This window comes from Wasmannia auropunctata, unplaced genomic scaffold (assembly GCF_000956235.1).
Source record: "Wasmannia auropunctata unplaced genomic scaffold, wasmannia.A_1.0 LD336024.1, whole genome shotgun sequence".
Classification (NCBI taxonomy): Eukaryota; Metazoa; Arthropoda; class Insecta; order Hymenoptera; family Formicidae; genus Wasmannia; species Wasmannia auropunctata.
In genome coordinates, this window is record NW_012026866.1 from 248,632 (window position 1) to 266,734 (window position 18,103).

General features: G+C 33.9%; 2 protein-coding genes across 2 annotated transcripts; both read right to left on the reverse strand.

The window, feature by feature from the left end:
* Positions 1–462: 462 nt before the first annotated feature.
* LOC105452927 lies at positions 463–2,567 on the reverse strand. Its single transcript, XM_011694487.1, has 4 exons — positions 2,451–2,567; positions 1,763–1,892; positions 1,025–1,074; positions 463–588 (listed from the first exon to the last, which is right to left on the reverse strand). The coding sequence occupies exons 1-4, from the start codon at positions 2,490–2,492 to the stop codon at positions 463–465; spliced, it is 348 nt and encodes a 115-aa protein (XP_011692789.1). The 5' UTR covers positions 2,493–2,567.
* A 528-nt stretch (positions 2,568–3,095) lies between these two features.
* On the reverse strand, positions 3,096–5,458 carry LOC105452928. The gene is made up of 5 exons (XM_011694488.1): positions 5,345–5,458; positions 4,742–4,865; positions 3,924–3,973; positions 3,337–3,454; positions 3,096–3,248 (listed from the first exon to the last, which is right to left on the reverse strand). The coding sequence occupies exons 1-5, from the start codon at positions 5,384–5,386 to the stop codon at positions 3,151–3,153; spliced, it is 432 nt and encodes a 143-aa protein (XP_011692790.1). The 5' UTR covers positions 5,387–5,458; the 3' UTR covers positions 3,096–3,150.
* Between the last annotated feature and the right edge of the window lie 12,645 nt (positions 5,459–18,103).

An 18,103-nucleotide genomic window follows, 5' to 3' on the forward strand; every position in this document is an offset into this window, starting at 1 on the left:
CTTTCTGTGGACTTTTTAACTATTAATCTCAATATGGACTATCTGATTTTATTTGATGTTACGTGGAAGAGAGATGGACGCCCATTTTAGTTATAATTATCTAAATTTACACTAATGTATTCTACAATGAGGGGGTCTCAAATCTGAAGTCGAAACGTTTGTTAAGCAAGTACATATTCCTTGTAAAAATGTATTGATTCACGCATCTATAATACAACTGCGGTGGCTCACATAAGCATTGTATTAATGTTATTTGTTAGATAGGAATGATAGAAAAATTTAAATTTATGTTCTATATAATTTGCATATATTATTTGTATGTATATTTTACATAAAGAATTTTTTTAAGATTAATTTTGTTTATACGAAATTTAACATATATACATATATATATATATATATATATATATATATATATATGTGTGTGTGTGTGTGTGTGTGTGTGTGTAATTATTATTAAAATTATTTACTTATTATTTTGCACTTTTTAAAGTACGCATTTAGGAAATCTATCTTGTTCTTGTCACGAATAAGTTTTGCCATGTAATCATAAGTCATATCCCACTTTAGTGCACCTTCTTCATCAACCTGGAATTTAAGAAGCATATAGTTAAATGAATAAAGTTAAAAGATTTATATTTAAATATATTATATACCATCTATATTTGTAATATATGATAATTAAGTTTGTTAGCTTACATTTTTATCTTTTAATTTCGAGGTGTTAAAAATGAGTCAAAATATTTAATCAGTTTCTTATTTTTTAATATTCCACTTATACTATTCTGATAGTACAAACTATATATACCCGATAATTCTTTATTTTATATATATTTTCTTTGAGGATTTTGAAAGAGATAAGAGTTAATGTAAAGGAATGTGAATCGTGTTAGAATTTAAATGAGTTTTATCTTTATAAATTTAATTTTCTTTCTCTTTCTTTCTCTCTTTTTCCCTTTGTCTCTCTTCTTAAATATACCTATATGTATGAGCATATATTTCAGTACGTATAATATTTACTTACCAAGTTTTTCTTTTCTGCTACACAAAAGGATATCTCAGGTGTCAAGGACTCTGTAATATACATATGTGAATTATAGATTTCTGATAATTCCAAGTGCATAAAGTAATATACATAGTCATTCTCGGAGAATAGTTTTCCGAAAGTGATATTGGATCGCGAAATATGAATCTTTTAAGAGTAGCTTTCTCTCTCTTTTTCTCTCAGACACAAATTCGATTATTATAATTGAATAAGTATATATTATATACAAAACGTGGTAATGTAATACAATATAATACAATATAGCAATGAAAAATAGTTATAATAATATAATTTACAAAATAAATTAGAGTATATCATGATTACATATATATATATATATATATATATATATATATATACATTTTTTTACAAATATTATTTTTTAAAGCACTTGTAATAAACTGCTTAAATTTGTAAAAAATAATAACGAGAATAAATTTATGCTAAATTGAAAATCAATGTGTTCCAAGATAAAATATTATAAAAATAATACTTTACATTTTAACTTTATATTATTATAACTTTAAATTAAAAAGAATTGATTATCTTATGCTGTTATTTTACTGATTGTGAGTATAAGATTTAATTTTAAAACCTTTTGATGACATTTTTTATAATAAATTTTTGAAGTGGCGACATAAATTATTTATGTAGAGTAGTTTTATTATTTTGTCTTAAGCATAAAATATTTAATAATTATTTAATTAAAATACTTACTCAATAAACCCAATTCCAAGGCGCATTGCGTATACATTCTCTGAAAATCTATCAGCACTTTAATGTTGAATATGCTTGACGTTACTAAGGTATTTACTAAATTGGATATCAGCGCTGCATCACCGATTGTCTGAAATCCACAAAAATTGAACTTTGTTGACTTTGTTCCATATTTCTCTTAATTGGCTTATAAACAATATGGCTTATAACCTATTGCATTGTAAGATTTATTCAAGAACGGGGATTTGCTAAGAGATTAATGTTTGAATGAGTCTTCTCAAAACATAAATCTACACGAAAAGAATAATTTTGCTGAACGATTTAAAAATTTTGCTGGATACATATCTGAAAATAATTTTGTTGAACCATCATAATTCTATTGGAAACTGAAAAATGATGAGCATGGCTGTAAAATGTTTTAATATTTGCAACCAGTTTGAAAGTCTAACAAATTTTGATGGTTCAACAAAATTATTTTCAGATATGTATCCAGCAAAATTTTTAAATTATTCAGCAAAGTCATTCTTTTCGTGTAGATTTATGTTTTGAGAAGACTCATTAAAACATTAATCTCTTAATAGCAAATCCCCCTTTTAAAATCTTTTGATGACATTTTATGTAAGGATTAATGGAATCTCTTATTTATGATTCAAAAAGAAGATAAATAACTATAATAGTCAGTACTTACAATGGTGGCTAGTATACACACGACGAATGCTAGAGTCTTCATTCTGTTTATCTTGAAGTGTTCCAACACGTAATAATTTAAACGTTTTCAATGCTCGTCACAGCGCTTTAAGACTGAATAATGGCTTACTGATATTTTGGACGCAATATATATACCCGTACACTTTATTTGTACAAATTACGCAATGCAATACCGTTTGCACATCATTCGTCATATACTTTATATAAACAGATGTACCGATTATTCTGACTGTGAAATTGATATAATATTCTGTACATATTTTATATAAACAAGTGTTCCAGTTAAATTATACTTTTTTTATTTTACGAAAAGTCAATAGTGTAGATCTTTAAAAGTTAATTAATATTTACTAAGAGCAATGCAAAACGAAACTTATATAACGTTTAACACGTGAAGCAGATAATTTCGACTGTTCCGAAATTAAATTATCTGTTTTTGTTTGTTCTTCAATAATTCAACATTTTCTTTATCATATAATTTGTTTATTAAATTTTAAGAAGGTCTAATTGTTCCATTTTTATTAATTGTCTTCTTTTTGGCATTTTTTAATAATTCCCTTATTTCTATTTTATTTGCATCACAAACAAGTTTCTTAATATAAATTAGACTCATATCTCACTTTATTTTCTATATTTTATATTAATAATCTATGTTAAGAAAAATTTTTATTTTATAATAATTATAAAATTGGTTGTTGCATAACGTATTTTCTTAATGGCAATCCACATTCGAAAGCTTTCATGGTTTTTTCTTTCTTGCTTCCTTCGAAATTATCGCCTGCAAAGAAGAGAAAGAATTTTATATAAAATTGTATGTGTGTGTGTGTGTGTGTGTGTGTATGTGTGTGATTATTAAAAATAATTACTTATTTCTTTGCACTTTTTAAACCACGCCGTTATGTCAGCTAGTTTATTCTCGTTACGAACAAGTTTCGTAATGTAAATCTGAGTCTCATTCCACTTTAGTGCACCCTCTTCATCAATCTAGAATTGAAAAGCACGTAATTAAAAATTATAATTAAATGAAAAAAGTTAAAATACTTATATTTTAGTATATTATATATCATGTATACTTATGATATATGACAATTAAGTTTATTAATAATTTAATATACACTTTTACCTTTTAATCGCGAAGTATTAGAAATGAGACAAAATATTTAATCAGTCTTTTATTTTTTATATTCCACTTATACGATTCTGATAGTGCAAACTATATATATATATATATATATATATATATACACACCTGATAATTATTTATTTCACACAATTTTTTTGAAGATTTTGAAAGAGATAATGTTAATGTAAAGAAATGTGAATCGTATTAGAATTTAAATAAATCTTGTCTATATAAATTTAATTTTCTTTCTCTTTCTTTCTCTCTCTCTTTTTCTTTATCTTTCTCCTTAAATACATATATATGAATACATTTCAGTACGTATTTACTTACCAAGTTTTTCTGTTCTGCTATACATAAGAATATTTCGGGTGTGTAGATCTCTGTAATATATGTGAATTATTGGTTTCGGATAACACAATTCCAAATGCATAAAGCAATATATAGTCATTCTTGGAGAATTGCTTTCTGAAAGTGATATTGGATCGCGGAATATGAATTTTTTAAGAGCTTTCCCTCTCTCTCTCTCTCTCTCTCTCTCTCTCTTTCTCTCTATCTCTCTATTTCTTTCTCTTTATCTCTCAAAAACAAATTTGATTACTATAATTGAATATATACATTACCGCTTTATATAAATGTAATAATAATTTTATTTTTGTTATTATCTTTTATATTATTAAGCAGTTTATTATAAGTGCTCTAAAAACTAATATTTGTAAAAAAATGTACATATGTAATTATGATATACTCTAATTTATTTTGTATGCTACATTATTATAACTGTTTTTCTTTGTTATATCATAATTACATATGTACATTTTTGTACAAATATTAGTTTTTAGAGCACTTATAATAAACTGCTTAAAAGTATAAAAGATAATAACGAGAATAAAATTATGTCAAAGATAAAATTATTGAAAATATTCAAAGATACAATATTATAAAAATAATACTTCAAATAAAAAATGAATTGAAATATCTTATGCTGTTATTTTATTGATTGTGAGTGTAAGAATTGATTATAAAATTTTTTAATGACATTTTTTTATAATAAACTTTTTTAATGACGACAAAAATTATCTTCCTAAAGTAGTTTTATTATTTTATTCTTATCATAAAATATTTAATAATTATTTAATTAAAACACTTACTTAATAAACCCAATTTCAAGGCACATCCTGCATACGTTATATGATAATCCATTAGATCTTTAATGTTAAATATCTTTGAAGTTAAGGTATTTATGAAATCGAGTATCAGCGCATCACCGGCTGTCTGAAATCCATAAAAATTGGTATGTCTTTGTTCTATATTTGTTACCCTTAAACAAATATTTTGGCTTATAAATACAATATAATAACGTATTATATTGTAAGAATTACTCAAGAACGAGGATTGCTGTTAAGTTTAGAGTTAATGTTTTAATGAGTTTTAAAACATAAATCTACACGAAAAGAACGATTGTGCTGATAGGCCTAAAAATTTTACTGGATACGTATCTGAAAATAATTTTGTTAAACCATCAAAATTTGTTGGAATTCAAACTGGTTACAAATATCAAAACGTTTTATAGCCATGCTTAGCATTGTTGATTAAGTTTCCAACAAAAATATTTTCATATCTGTATCCAGCAAAATTTGTAGATCTTCTAACAAAATTACTAGTTCTTTCCGTATATATAAACAATATATATATATATATATATATATATATAATATATAAGAAGATAAGTCATTATAATTGTCAGTACTCACGACGGTAGCCAAAATACATGCGACGAATATTATTGTCTTCATTCTGTTTTAAAGTCTTAAAGTGCTCCAAGACGTAATAATTCACACGTTCGCGTCACAGCACCTTTAAATCGGTAATGGTGTACTGATATTTCGGACGCAATATATACCACATACTTTATATAAACAGATGTGCCGATTATCCTTTCTGCGAAATTGATGTTATATCTTGACGTTATATATTTCATATACAACATCAAGGTAACAAGTGTTCCACCATGTAAAATTTTCTTTTTTTTTTCATTTTACGAAAAGTTAATAGTGTAGTAGTGTAGATAAAGTTAATATTTACTAAGAGCGTTGCGAAACGAAACTTATATAACGCTTAATACGTCAATCAGATAATTCCGATCGTTCCGAATAGTTATAGAGTTACACGGGAGCTATTTTTAAACAAATCGAACTGCGATTTGTGAATTTTTTATTTCAATATGTTTGTAACATTTTTACATCGCTGTAATCGATATTTTTCAAAAGTAAGTGCACAATGTCTAACGAAAATAATAAACAGAGTAGATCCCCTTTCTTCTTTACTTTTTTGTAAAGCACGGTGTGGTAATTATAGTTCAACGGTCACTAGTGTGAGCCGTCTTATTTACAACGACGTTACCTTTAAAATGTACAATAAGTACTACTGTAGCGAAGCACGGCGATGCCACGCGATAGAGAGCGGCAAGACCGCCCGCGACCGGACTCCGCGGCGATACGACGCGGATAAGGCTTAGGGGAACTAAAAAATCCAGGCTTACCCATGATAGATCACGTATTCGTTGCGCCGCGGATAAATCGCGCGGGCGCAGGCCGAGTGTACTTCTTCTACGCCCTGGTGGTACCTGTGGGCCGAAAATAATTAACGACCTTCTTACATCATCCGCTCTAAGAGCCTCGCTAGATTCCACTTGGGTATTACGCCCCCGGCGTGAAACATACAACTAACAATAACGGCGGGTAATAAAACGCGGCGAGGAACCGCGCGTGATGTAGCGTTCCAGGGTAAACGAAGAACGGAACGCCTTACGCGGCCTGCAAACCGCCGTGATTCATGTTTGCTTTTGTCAGATCGATGATCTCGTGACTCGGGCTGTGCGGCCGATCGATATTTCTCGAAACGCGCGTTCGCGTACTTTACTGCCGGGGATCTATAAGTACTGCCGAAGATCATTAGAGGGGAACCGTATTTTTGCATGCTTGCCTTCTCCTTCTTTATTGCGTAAGCCACGTATTTTTTTATACATGAGAGTAGTAAACGCGCGAAGTTACACGTGTAACGTCGAAAATAAAAATATGCGCGCTGTTCCAAGTCAGATGCGCGAACGCAGCCATAAAAAATACATTTTCCCAGGTCGTGTATGTATAAAAATATTGTATTACGGACGAATATATAAAGCTTGATCAATTTCTTCATGTAAATACGAAGAGAAACTTTTTATTTTTTTTTCAAGTACTTTTGTTTTACCATTTAGTTTCAACGGTAAAAACGTTCTTAACAGTAACGAACAGTAACAGTACAAAATACAATTTTAACTATTTGCGTATTTTAAAAGTTGCTCTCTTGCGTAAATTTTCAATTTTTTCACACAATGAATCATTAAAATTCTCGAAAATTTAATAGAAGTCACGGGGATAACACATGATTTGACAATTTTATTTGGTTATACATAGTAAATAAGCTGTTGCATTAAATAATACTCAAATAGTACTTTGTATTATTTGAATTGTCAAATTCGCAATTTATATGTATATGCATACATATATCGTATCCAAAGTATTGTGGTATATAGTGCGCTATAACGCGAATGTATTAAACGGATTATTGTTACATTTTGGAGTATTTGAAGAGAGAAAAAGACAATCCCATTTATTACGTTGATATTCTGTTTCCTATTTGCGCTGGTTCATGTTTGTTTTACTCTTTAAAGTAAATATAATTATTTTAGTGCTTTTTCCATCTGAATATAGACTGAGCTTTGAATGAGAACTATTTAAAATAATGTACAAGGATAGCCTAGTAAAGGTCCACTTTGTGTCGATTACAATTTTGTAATTTCTCTCTTAAATATATTTAATCCTCTATAATCACATACACTTCTGTTTGTACAAAAAGTACGTATACGTTACGTCACATTTACGTACATTAAAATGTTCTGTAAATATTAGATTATAGATAAAAAAGAAAGATTTTCCGTTTCTTTTCTCTGGCACTTTCCTCTTATATTATTACGCTTTAAGCTACGTGAAGTGTACGTACGTTTAAATTCTGTATCAATAAATATATGTATGCGTCAAAGTACGTGTCAAACAAATCCCGTTAATGATCATCACGAAAAAGTAAATAACTCGTTATCAATCACACGTGTAACTCGATCATTCTACTCGGCGGAGCAGAGTAATTGCCAGTCGATTCGTGACAACTTTTCGCGGTCGTCAGAACGGAGCGTGCGAGCGTGCGATTGTACTGATCGATCCAACGATGCGCGGGCGGACGGGCACGCGTGACCGAAATCGATGTTCTCGAAACCCACTATCAGCTTTGTTCATAGTCACGTTTGTTAGACGCGCCGTGTGTACCCCTCTCTCTCTCTCTCTCTCTCTCTCTCTCTGCATAATTAAGGAAGCGTTACGCGTCATGTGCAAGCGAATGCACTTACGCGAAATCGCACTTTACGCGATTTTCAGCGAGACGCTACGCGGGTAATCCATCAACGGCATTCTAGCCTGAGACTATCGCTAGATTGACGTGCGTGCAAAAATCGTTTAACGAAGACTTTCTCATAAATAGCTCTTCCACGGCATTTTAGTGGCTTTGTTGAACGTTTAGCTTCACTCCGCCAAAATGGACAAGTTAATAATCTGCTTTTCTTCATCATAATATGAGATATTTATTTAAAAAAAAATGTTTCCTAAATCTCACTTCTAAAATAATTCATCCTGCTTTTTCTGCCTTTCTTTTTTATGTGTACACACTTTACCTGGCTCTTATATTGTGTTCCAATTGTTTTCGAATTATTTGCATTTTTCAAAAGACAAGCTGTACGTTTCTATCTACAAACATCTTGCTCTATAATTTAACATAATTTAATTTTATGTAAATAGTTGTGATATATCGTTATAAAAATTTTATTATTAGTACGTTTTATTTTATTTTTGTTTGCTTTTACCTATAAGTCTCTTTAAAATATCTCGTAATATTGTATTCTAAATTACACAGACATTATCATATATCTAATGATCTTAAATAATATCTTAACAAACTACATTATGTAGCCATTCATTAATTCATCAATATTTCATCACGTAAATTATCTTTTGAGAATAACGAGTTTGTTTTTCTGCTTTCTGTTCTTGATTAAATTCAAATACATATCTCACCTCGAAGAACTTTCTCGTTTTTAAACGATTACAATCATTATTGCGAATACTTTTGTCGTGCCTGCCGATTAGACGGTAACGCAATGATATCCGGTATTAATTCTCGCGAGCGCATAGCGCAAGGAGTAACGAATCGCACGGCAGCGCGAGTATATCTTTCATCTCGCGCTTTTTTTCTAGACACATTGTACCGTGTGGCGCGCACGGTGGTATCGGTTTCGCGGGACGGATGGAGAAAATATAGGGACAGCTCTCTCGTGTGCGTGCTGCGCGTGAAAATTTACTGCTCCGTTGGCTCGGGGCGCAGCTATGGAAGCGCACTTGCGAGTACATATCATTCGGAAAAGAGTGTCTCTGGCGATCGTCGCAACGGCGGAGGGGGATAAATGCACGGAATGAGCGAGAGAGATAAAGAGGCAAGAGGGTTCTAGGTACCAATAATGAAGGTAACAATGTTGACCTCGCGGGTCAGCGGACCCTCGCAACGTAATCGTTAACTTCTCTCTGTCTCCGTTCCGATCCTCTCGTTCTGTCCTTCCGTTTCTTTCTGTTCCCATTTCTCCATCCTTCTCCTTCCTTCGTTGCTCTCTCTCTCTCTCTCTCTCTCTCTCTCTCTCTCTCTCATCCTATTCCTTCTACCGCGCATATCCTTCCTTTCTTTTTCATGCTCCAACGTTCCAACCTCCGCTGGTATCTCCGTTCCTGCCCGCGATGGAAGCGCTAGGTGGAACCCCGTGGGTTCTATAATAAGACGTATCCCTATCGTGTACCGTCTCGTACTGCACGTGTACCTGATTCCGCGATTGGTCCGTACCCCGCAATCTGCCTCGTACGTGATCTATGTGCCTGGCTTCGTCCTCTCGCCTGCTTATACCCTCCACTCAGCTCTTTCGCTCTCTACCCGACCGTATCTCGTTGCCGCGCGAGTGAAAAAGGGCGTATGCAAATCGCGACGCAATTAAGAGGGGTAAAGCGCCGATCGGGGGTTTCAATATCCACGGCACAGTGGGGATTTTATCGCGTCCCCATACATCGATACAAAGTTTTGAACCACGCAACGCCGCCGGTTCGATAGAGAATTTCAATATTGACCTTTTTCTCCGTCCAATATCCGCCGGTATCGCCACTGTATGAAAAAAAAGACTTTCAGAATCTTGTCATGTATTCCTTTTTTTATACCAAAGTGTAATCCATATTGCATTTCGTGGGTTCATTTTATTTTTAAATTCCAATACACCTAGTCATGTTTGATTATATTTTATAATAAAGATTTTTTTTAACAAACTTTTATATACTCTGCAAAGTTTTTGATATATTAAAATGATTAAGAGATCATTATTCTTAACGTTCCTTACATTCTATTGTCAGCGTTTTAATCTTGGTTGTTGACTATGAGATGGAATATGCATCTTTATGTATATAAAGTTATGTTAAATAAAGTATAATTATAAAATTATTAAAAAAGAATAATAAAAAATAAAATGTTATTTAAAAAAATTCACGTATTTTAAAAACTTTACGTTTTTATCTTAATGAAAATAGAATGCTAAACGTATACATATATTGTGACGAGAGAGTTAAAATGGAAATGCGAAATAATAATAAATTCTTGATTCATTCGTAGACCGGAAATGTCCCGGTAATTTGCATCTCTCAAAGGACGCCACTTGTCTCGTGGGATCGGCTCGAGCGAGCGGCTTGAAAGATCGAGTATTTGCGGCGGTGCAACAACAGAGTGCAGAGAGCACGCAGAGGGAGAGGGGGAGTGAAGAGTGTTTGCGACGGCGGTAGTGACGCGGGGCCGCAGGGAAACACGCGGGCGAGGGAAACGCGAGGGAAATACGGACACAGTCGTAATTTAGCCGGGGATTCTTTTTTTTCTTCGTGCTGCGGTAGTCTTTTCTTCCATTCTACCGTCAACGCTCGCCGGGCACACACGGGAGGATCGCCCCGCGCGCGTTATCTCTACCGACGAGCTCTCGCATGACCGCGAGCGAGATGGAAATGGGAAATGCCGTTACGATATTTAAATTGAGAGATGTCAGACGGTGCCTGCGAGCGACGCGGAAAATAATGTGCGGCGGCCAAGTGGAAAATCTGCCGCCGTCTATACGGTAATTCGTGCGTTTCCAAAGAGCCCGTCTCGCAATTCGCGCTAGCGCGTACCTATTGTGTAACGTTCGTGTAAGCACTTTACATGATTTATTTTAAGCGAATTTTGTCGAAACCAGTCGACGGGACGCGCTTGCAGGAGAGCGAGCGTCTGGTTGAAAAATTCAAGCCGAGAGAAATTACATTTGCCGACGCGAATTGAAGAGTTTTTCTTACCGAGCGACATCGAGTTTTTAATTCATTTATCGTTGTACGATGAGATATAGAGTCTGACGGTACAGAAATTAACGCAGTGATTTACAACCTTGATTTTAACTCGAATATAGACATTTGTGTCGTTACTTTTTACATATTTATTGTGTCGAATTTTTTTTTATTTATTTTATCTTTTATTTATTACTTATTGTTTTAGAAAAAATGTCAAAAGCTTGTTCTTTTTATTACATAATCTTACGAATATAATCACATATTTTATCAACACTTATATTTTATCAACACTTATACATTTTATACTTGACACATAAGTTGAAGCAGAAGATGCTGTACAATTAGGTCAGGAATTTTTCGGAATTATGCATTTATACGCCAATCCGTGCAACGCCGGAACGCATAAAAATTTAATTTTTAACTTTTAATTAACGGGAGGAAGAAGCATTTGCAGTCTCGAAGAAGAAGACAGTGTATAAGCGGAGAAAAGCTTTGGGCCGAGAGCACTCGGCTGTACGAGGCTTCACGTTTAATTGCATGCGGTGATATAAAGGAGGTAATGAATCTTTTAAAAGTCTCTAAAAAAGTTTCGGACTATGTTCCAAGAATATATGGGAGATTGAGATTTAGGACTTGAAATAGCGAAAAGAGCTTTCACATTATGAAATGATTGAAGTTTATAATTTTTGTTCGTGCGCTTACAAAAATTTTCATGTGATAGTCGACGCTCCAATTTGCAAATAACTTGCAACAACAAGTAAATTTCACAGATATTTTATGCCCAATAAGCTTTTAATGAGAATCACAATAAAATATACATAATTATCTTTAATCATGATCTCATTCATTAATTACGTTTCGCATAATTACAAGTTGATGTGTTTTCTGCATGAACCACATTCAGTATACATATATTAGCGTAGAATTCACAAGAAGACACGAATTTCTCTTTTAATCCACAGTTCAGTATATATAGACTTATGAAGTTGATTAAGAACACACGTTTGCCATTATTAGAATTTGCTTTGAAGTATCTGCGTACAGAGAAAGGATTTGATAATTATAATTAATAGTATAACCCGATTGAAAATTCACAATACGAGCAATCTTTTATCGATTCTTGATAACTTTATTCCTTCCTTTTGTTATTAATGATGTTGCAACTTGATTTTCTGGCTTGCTTGTTTTAGCATCTTGCTAATTTAATTTATCTGATGAGGGTATTTACGGTTTATCTCGACGTAACTTGAATAAAGCACTAAGAAGGGTGTCTTCTCTTTCCTTTGGTAAACTTATCTATAAACCGCAGCACGTGCTTGCGTGTTTGCTGGCACGTTCTATCCTCTGATAGGTCTAATGGCAATAGGAATGATTATAAAATGATAACATAGTACGCATCTTTACTTTCGTATCGTTCCTTTATTATGTGTGATTTTTATGAAAATATACGCTACACGAGACACAAACAAGTTAGTCGAATATCGAAATAAGTAATAGCCCTAATAAGAAGTATGTATAGTGAAATTTTTTTGAATCGATGTTTTCGTAATTTTGAACATGGTAATTCCAGTGATTATTATTATTTCTAATTTTTTACATTAATATAATAACTAAATAAATTTTTCCCTCTGAATAAAATATAATTTAATTTGTTTGTAATAAAATTTTCATATATTTATCTTTATAAAGTTTCAAATTTTAAGAGCTAACTTTCTAAGCGTACATTTAAATTGTCAGATTAAACGTATATATTTATTTTTCGCAATTGCAAATTTGTATTAGTTATAAAGTGCAGTAATTATATCTGACACACAGATTATAAAGAAAATGTTATATTTTACTCGTGCATAATATCCTAATCGAATTGCTAATTAATTAATATGCATAATATATTGATTTTGCTGTGTCTTGAAGGTGTTAAGTTTTACGAGAAACTTAGATTTAAAAGCTTCTATTATCACATAAAAAATACATATCATTTACTTTTGTTAATCAAGATTCAATTTTAATAATGAGAATATTCGTAATTTTAGCATCTTATAATGCGTTAATCGTTTTGATTATACAACGCGCTAAAAATTCTCGCGGGACAAATAAAAGGTAATCTTCTCGTATGTCTTTTGTTACGAAAACGAAATGCTTTTCGGTTGCTCCGTTAATTGAATCTCGATCTATCTCTGCCGAGATCCTTCTTTACAGATTCAAATCGTTCGTTCGTTTCGTCTTCGCCGCTGTCGCGAGAAGCGAAGCGTTAATTAGTTTACCGAAGCGCTAAACGCATCGAGAGAAATCGTCGCTATCACCTCGCATGGTAAAATAGTACGTGCTTTAATTAGGATCGCGATACGTTTGTATGCGGACCAGCTGGAAAACGTACGGATCGGATCGCTGTCTTGTTTCCTTTCTTCTCCCTCTTTTTTTCCATTGCTCCCCCGAGTATCTGTTTTGTTCCTCTTCTGCTTCCTCCTTCTCGTTACTTCGCAGCCCCTCCGCCGTCGTCGTTGTCGTCGGCTGACTTTCACTCGAGAATCCCGTCCTCCGTTCCTCCAAGAGTAAATGCAGTCGATAAGTGATACCTTCTTGTCTCTCTCTCTCTCTCTCTCTCTCTCTCTCTCTCTCTACGTCTATTGGCTTCACTCCGCCATGCGATCGCAGACGTCGAGTTTCGTAAGAGCGCGACTTTCGCGGATGCAACGAAGGCGCGAAACAAAAGCGGCGAACGACTGCGAAAAATCTTCGGAGTTGCGTCAGATAGTTCCGACGGCTTTCCATTAGCGCTTAGCGCGCGTCGAGCCCGTGCTTTGATGGCTCATATGACTAAAAGTGTGGCAGGATTCCCTTACACGGAAAGTAAAAGGCAGACATTTGTTTTAAAGTGAGAACACGAACGAAACAAAGAGTTGTATGTTGTGTGACCTCAGCAAACTCATTAATGCGTTACTCTGACAAAGGAAATTCTTTAACGGGCGTTAATGACAGTCACAAAATTTTCGCGTACATTTTATGTAGAATAGTCAAGTTAAAACGTGTTTTGTGTGTGTGTGTGTGTGGGGCACGCGCACAATTTTTTACGCACTGTTTTAAAATTATAAGTAAAGAAATTTTGAAAAATGTTTGTGTATATGTGTGTGTGAGAGAGAGTTTCAGATTTTTCTAAAATTATTTTTTATTTCAAAAGACTATGCGCGCCAAAATTAAGATATTTACGTATATCACTTTGTGAGAGAAAACGGACGGAGAGATAATTTTTCCTCGCTGTTTCTAAACAAGTAAAATATCATTAAGAAAGAAAGTAGATGTAGCAGTCGTGCAACAAAGTACCAGACATATTTATTAATATACTTACGGCATTTACAATCTTTTTCATGTTATAATTTCATTTATGTAGAGAGACAAGTAACATTCTTCCTATTTTCTTCCGAATAAAAGTATTATTTAGAGAGGAAAGCAGATGTTGTACATAGTAATAGCAACGGTAATTATAACGAGACATCTATTCAAGTATTTGCAGTCCCTTTCATATCGTACTTTCATTTACGCAGAGAGAGAGAGAGAGAGAGAGAGAGAGAGAGAGAGAGAACATGTATTCTTGTTTTTTTTCCCTCTAATAAACATTATTTAACGAGAAAAGTAGACATTGCACGTAAGTAGTAGCAGTAACGGTAATAACGAGACATCTATTTGTGGCATTTACAGTCTCATTCATATTGCGCTTTATGCGCGAGGTATCGCGTAACGTGATCGCGCAGCGGAACTGCACAAAGACGCCGCGCCGCGCGTTTGTGAATTGTAAAGGTGCCGGTCTCGTAACGGAATAATACACTGTGCGTAGTGAGAGAGAATACCGTAAGAGCATTAAGGCCTGGCGTAATTTTCGGAGGTGCCGGCGATGGCGATAACCATTATATTCTATTGTCCAGGAGATCCGCTATAATCGGAGACGGCGCGAATGCTCTTGCTCTTTGTTAGTAGAGGACACGTGCGCGCGCGTTTCGCTACGAGAGACTGCTTCGCGGCCTCGACTTCCCTCGACCGAGCCTACTGTCATAAAGTCGGATTTGCAACAACAAGAAAATATCTTTAACAGTATCACGCGCCGGAGGCTTATATGTCTTCGTTAAAGTTACGGTAGGATAGCTTGTGTGGAACTACTTTTCTTTTTATCAGCGCGAAATTACTGTAAGAATCCGATAACTAAAGGAAAGTACGGTAGCGCGGAAACATCCTGTGTAATTTTCCCGAGAGAACGTTACGCTTTATTACGCTCTTTACCTTTAATGCGCGGAGTTTGTGTGTATTATTAAGATTTGTGTAATGTGAACTTTTATAATGAGCCCGAAGTCAAGATGCACAATATACTTTATACAACTACCATCTTACGAGTACATTAGCAGATATTACTTTCGATGTGATAAATGGCGAAGTGACAGTAATATGTATATGTCAAGAACGCAATATATTTTATACAACTACTATCCTACATTAGCAGACGTTACTTTCGATGTAATAAATGGCGATGCGACGATAATATATATTGTGCCACAATGGCTCGTGTAGAGTAAAAAATTAAGGAATTTATTTTTGAATGTCCAAGTTATTAAATTATCCGTTATTTCTTTTTAGTGAATAAATAATTCATAGAGGTTTCCATAATGACACAATATTATCTAAACTAAGGGAGTTAATAACTATCGTCCATTTTCATAATATATGGTTAACGAAAAAGGTTAACTAAAACTTGAAAGTTAATTAAAACACACTTTAATAAGCTTATAATCAAATAAACTAAAGATTACGTGTACATCAGTTGAGTTGACATCAAGTTAACTTGATGATTAAGTCTTAATCAAACGTGGTTAAACAATAAATTTCTTGGTAATTTTTAATCTTTAGGTAACCATACATTGTGAAAATGGGTCTAAGGGCTATTTTAAAAGTGAAATGAATATTGACGGAGTATTCCCATTTTTTTTTAAATATTCCACTCAATATGTTCGTCCGCGAATATCCGCGTCGCGTCACTTAATAAGGACACGAAGGAGAGGCTCGAACAAAAGACAGGGTTCGGTGAATGTCGAAAAAAGGAGGTGTAGGAGATGGTGAAGGAGATATTCGTTGCGACATCCTCGCGGTCCACGTTGGTCTTGATATCTACGTAGCGGTATCTTATGTTACGACCTAGATGCAATGAGCGATATTAACTGTATCTCTCGCATTCTAATTTTATTTTTTTGATAAGATGCACAGAAAATTCGACAATTGTGGAGCAGATTAACGTAAATAGCGGGTTGATATTACGTTTGAATATATCCTAAAATAAATATTATAATTTTCACTTATCCAGTATCTTATTTAAAATTTACAATTCAATTATTTACTTTACAAAAATTTACTAATTCCGTATTTTATGATGAATTTTAAGAGGATATTTTATAATGAAAAAAAAAAAAAAGAATTTTCTTGCTTTTAGCGCTATATAATAAAAGTTCCTTTTCTAGTAAATTTTTATCTCGTTAAAGTCATTTTAACAGAATTTGCTTGACAAACTTTCTTACCAAGGAGAAATACAACAGGACTAACAATAAACGAAAATGCGACGAATAATAACTTTGATGTTTTTGCGTAAGAAAAATTCACAAATTTCTCGAATTTTTTTCAAGACTTTATAAAATAGTAGTAAGTTTGATATACGCATTGCACTATTCATATGGTATATTATAATTTTTAATATGTGTATATATGTATACAGTAGACGATCTGCGAATGAGAATTTTTGTAATTCTTGGCCCATTAACACAAAGAGACCGAAGTTTCCGACGAGTGGCAAAGGGTTCGACCAATATCGAAGAAAGAGATGTGGGAGGTGGTGTGGCAAACACAGACGGTTGCGACACATTCTCTCGTGGTCTACATTCGCCCGGATAGTTCAAGAGTGCAGAGTCCCTCTCTTTCCCTCTTTCCCCGCTCGGTCCTTCTCGGTCCTTTCTTCGTTTCTTCCTTCGTTCCCGTGCTATATAACTCCGACTACTCTGAGATCTCCCCGCGCCGGGTGGGAGAGGAAGAAAGGGTGGGGGAGAGGCTGTACCCCCGTCGTCCCTATCTCTCTAGAACGAGATATAGTTTAGATCGTTACGCGTCGCGGCTTTCACTTTTCTGCCTCTCGAAAACCCACTCCACCGCGATGTGGGTGAGAATCGGACGGCCGTTGTGCAGCTGCAGTCGCGGCCGCAGCTGCAACGCTGCGACAATTCGCTACTTGGCTACCGCCGAGAGAGAGAGAGAGAGAGAGAGAGAGAGAGAGAGAGAGATCGCGATTGTTCTCCGATTATCTTATCTCTGTGACGACATTTCAGGTGTGTCGTACTTCTTTGAGCTTGAAATACTTGGAAAGTCAATACCAATACCATTCCCCTCCCTCTCTCTTTCTCTCAATTAGTTTGATAAAAATGAGCTTTTTAATAAAGTGTCACAGGTTTTTTTTACGTAATTCGTTAACGTTAATTAAAACTTATTCATGAAATTTAGCTGCGTTATGAGCCGTAAAGCGTAGATTACACATTTGTGTTCTCTCTGACCTCTTTTTTTTTTTTTAATAAGATAATACGTTAAATGCGTACGTTTAATTCATCAGGAACAATGCCGTGTGCGATGACGTTTACGTTAGTAACAATAATGCTTTCCACGGGGCTCATAAATCTAATAAAAGAGTGAGATAAATTTTACATGTATGTGTGTACGTGGCTATTTAAATAAATCCGATATATTGAGAAAATTGAATGAAAAGGTACAATCATAATGCTGCAAAGCATTTGAATGCGAGCTCTATTTAAGTACTAAAAGCAAATGACGCAGAAATAAAACAAACGCTTAGCCACTTCGAGCCGAGAGCAAGGAGAGAGTATTATGCAGAATTAATTCCTTTGCACTGCGAAACATTTCACGATTGGTAGATTTTTTTATTTCGCTCGTGCGCTTTGTTGCACAGTATCGTTTTTTGAAATACACTTTTGCACTTTTAAAATCGACAGTATT

Coding starts and splice junctions, on each gene's coding strand:
- LOC105452928 (XM_011694488.1), bottom strand. CDS start 5,386: ATGAAGACAATAATATTCGTCGCATGTATTTTGGCTACCGTC. Junction 4,866..5,344: donor CATGTATTTTGGCTACCGTC/GTGAGTACTGAC, acceptor TATGGATTTCAG/ACAGCCGGTGATGCGCTGAT. Junction 3,974..4,741: donor CTTGAAATTGGGTTTATTAA/GTAAGTGTTTTA, acceptor CATATATTACAG/AGATCTACACACCCGAAATA.
- LOC105452927 (XM_011694487.1), bottom strand. CDS start 2,492: ATGAAGACTCTAGCATTCGTCGTGTGTATACTAGCCACCATT. Junction 1,893..2,450: donor TGTGTATACTAGCCACCATT/GTAAGTACTGAC, acceptor TGTGGATTTCAG/ACAATCGGTGATGCAGCGCT. Junction 589..1,024: donor TAGCAGAAAAGAAAAACTTG/GTAAGTAAATAT, acceptor CTTAAATTCCAG/GTTGATGAAGAAGGTGCACT.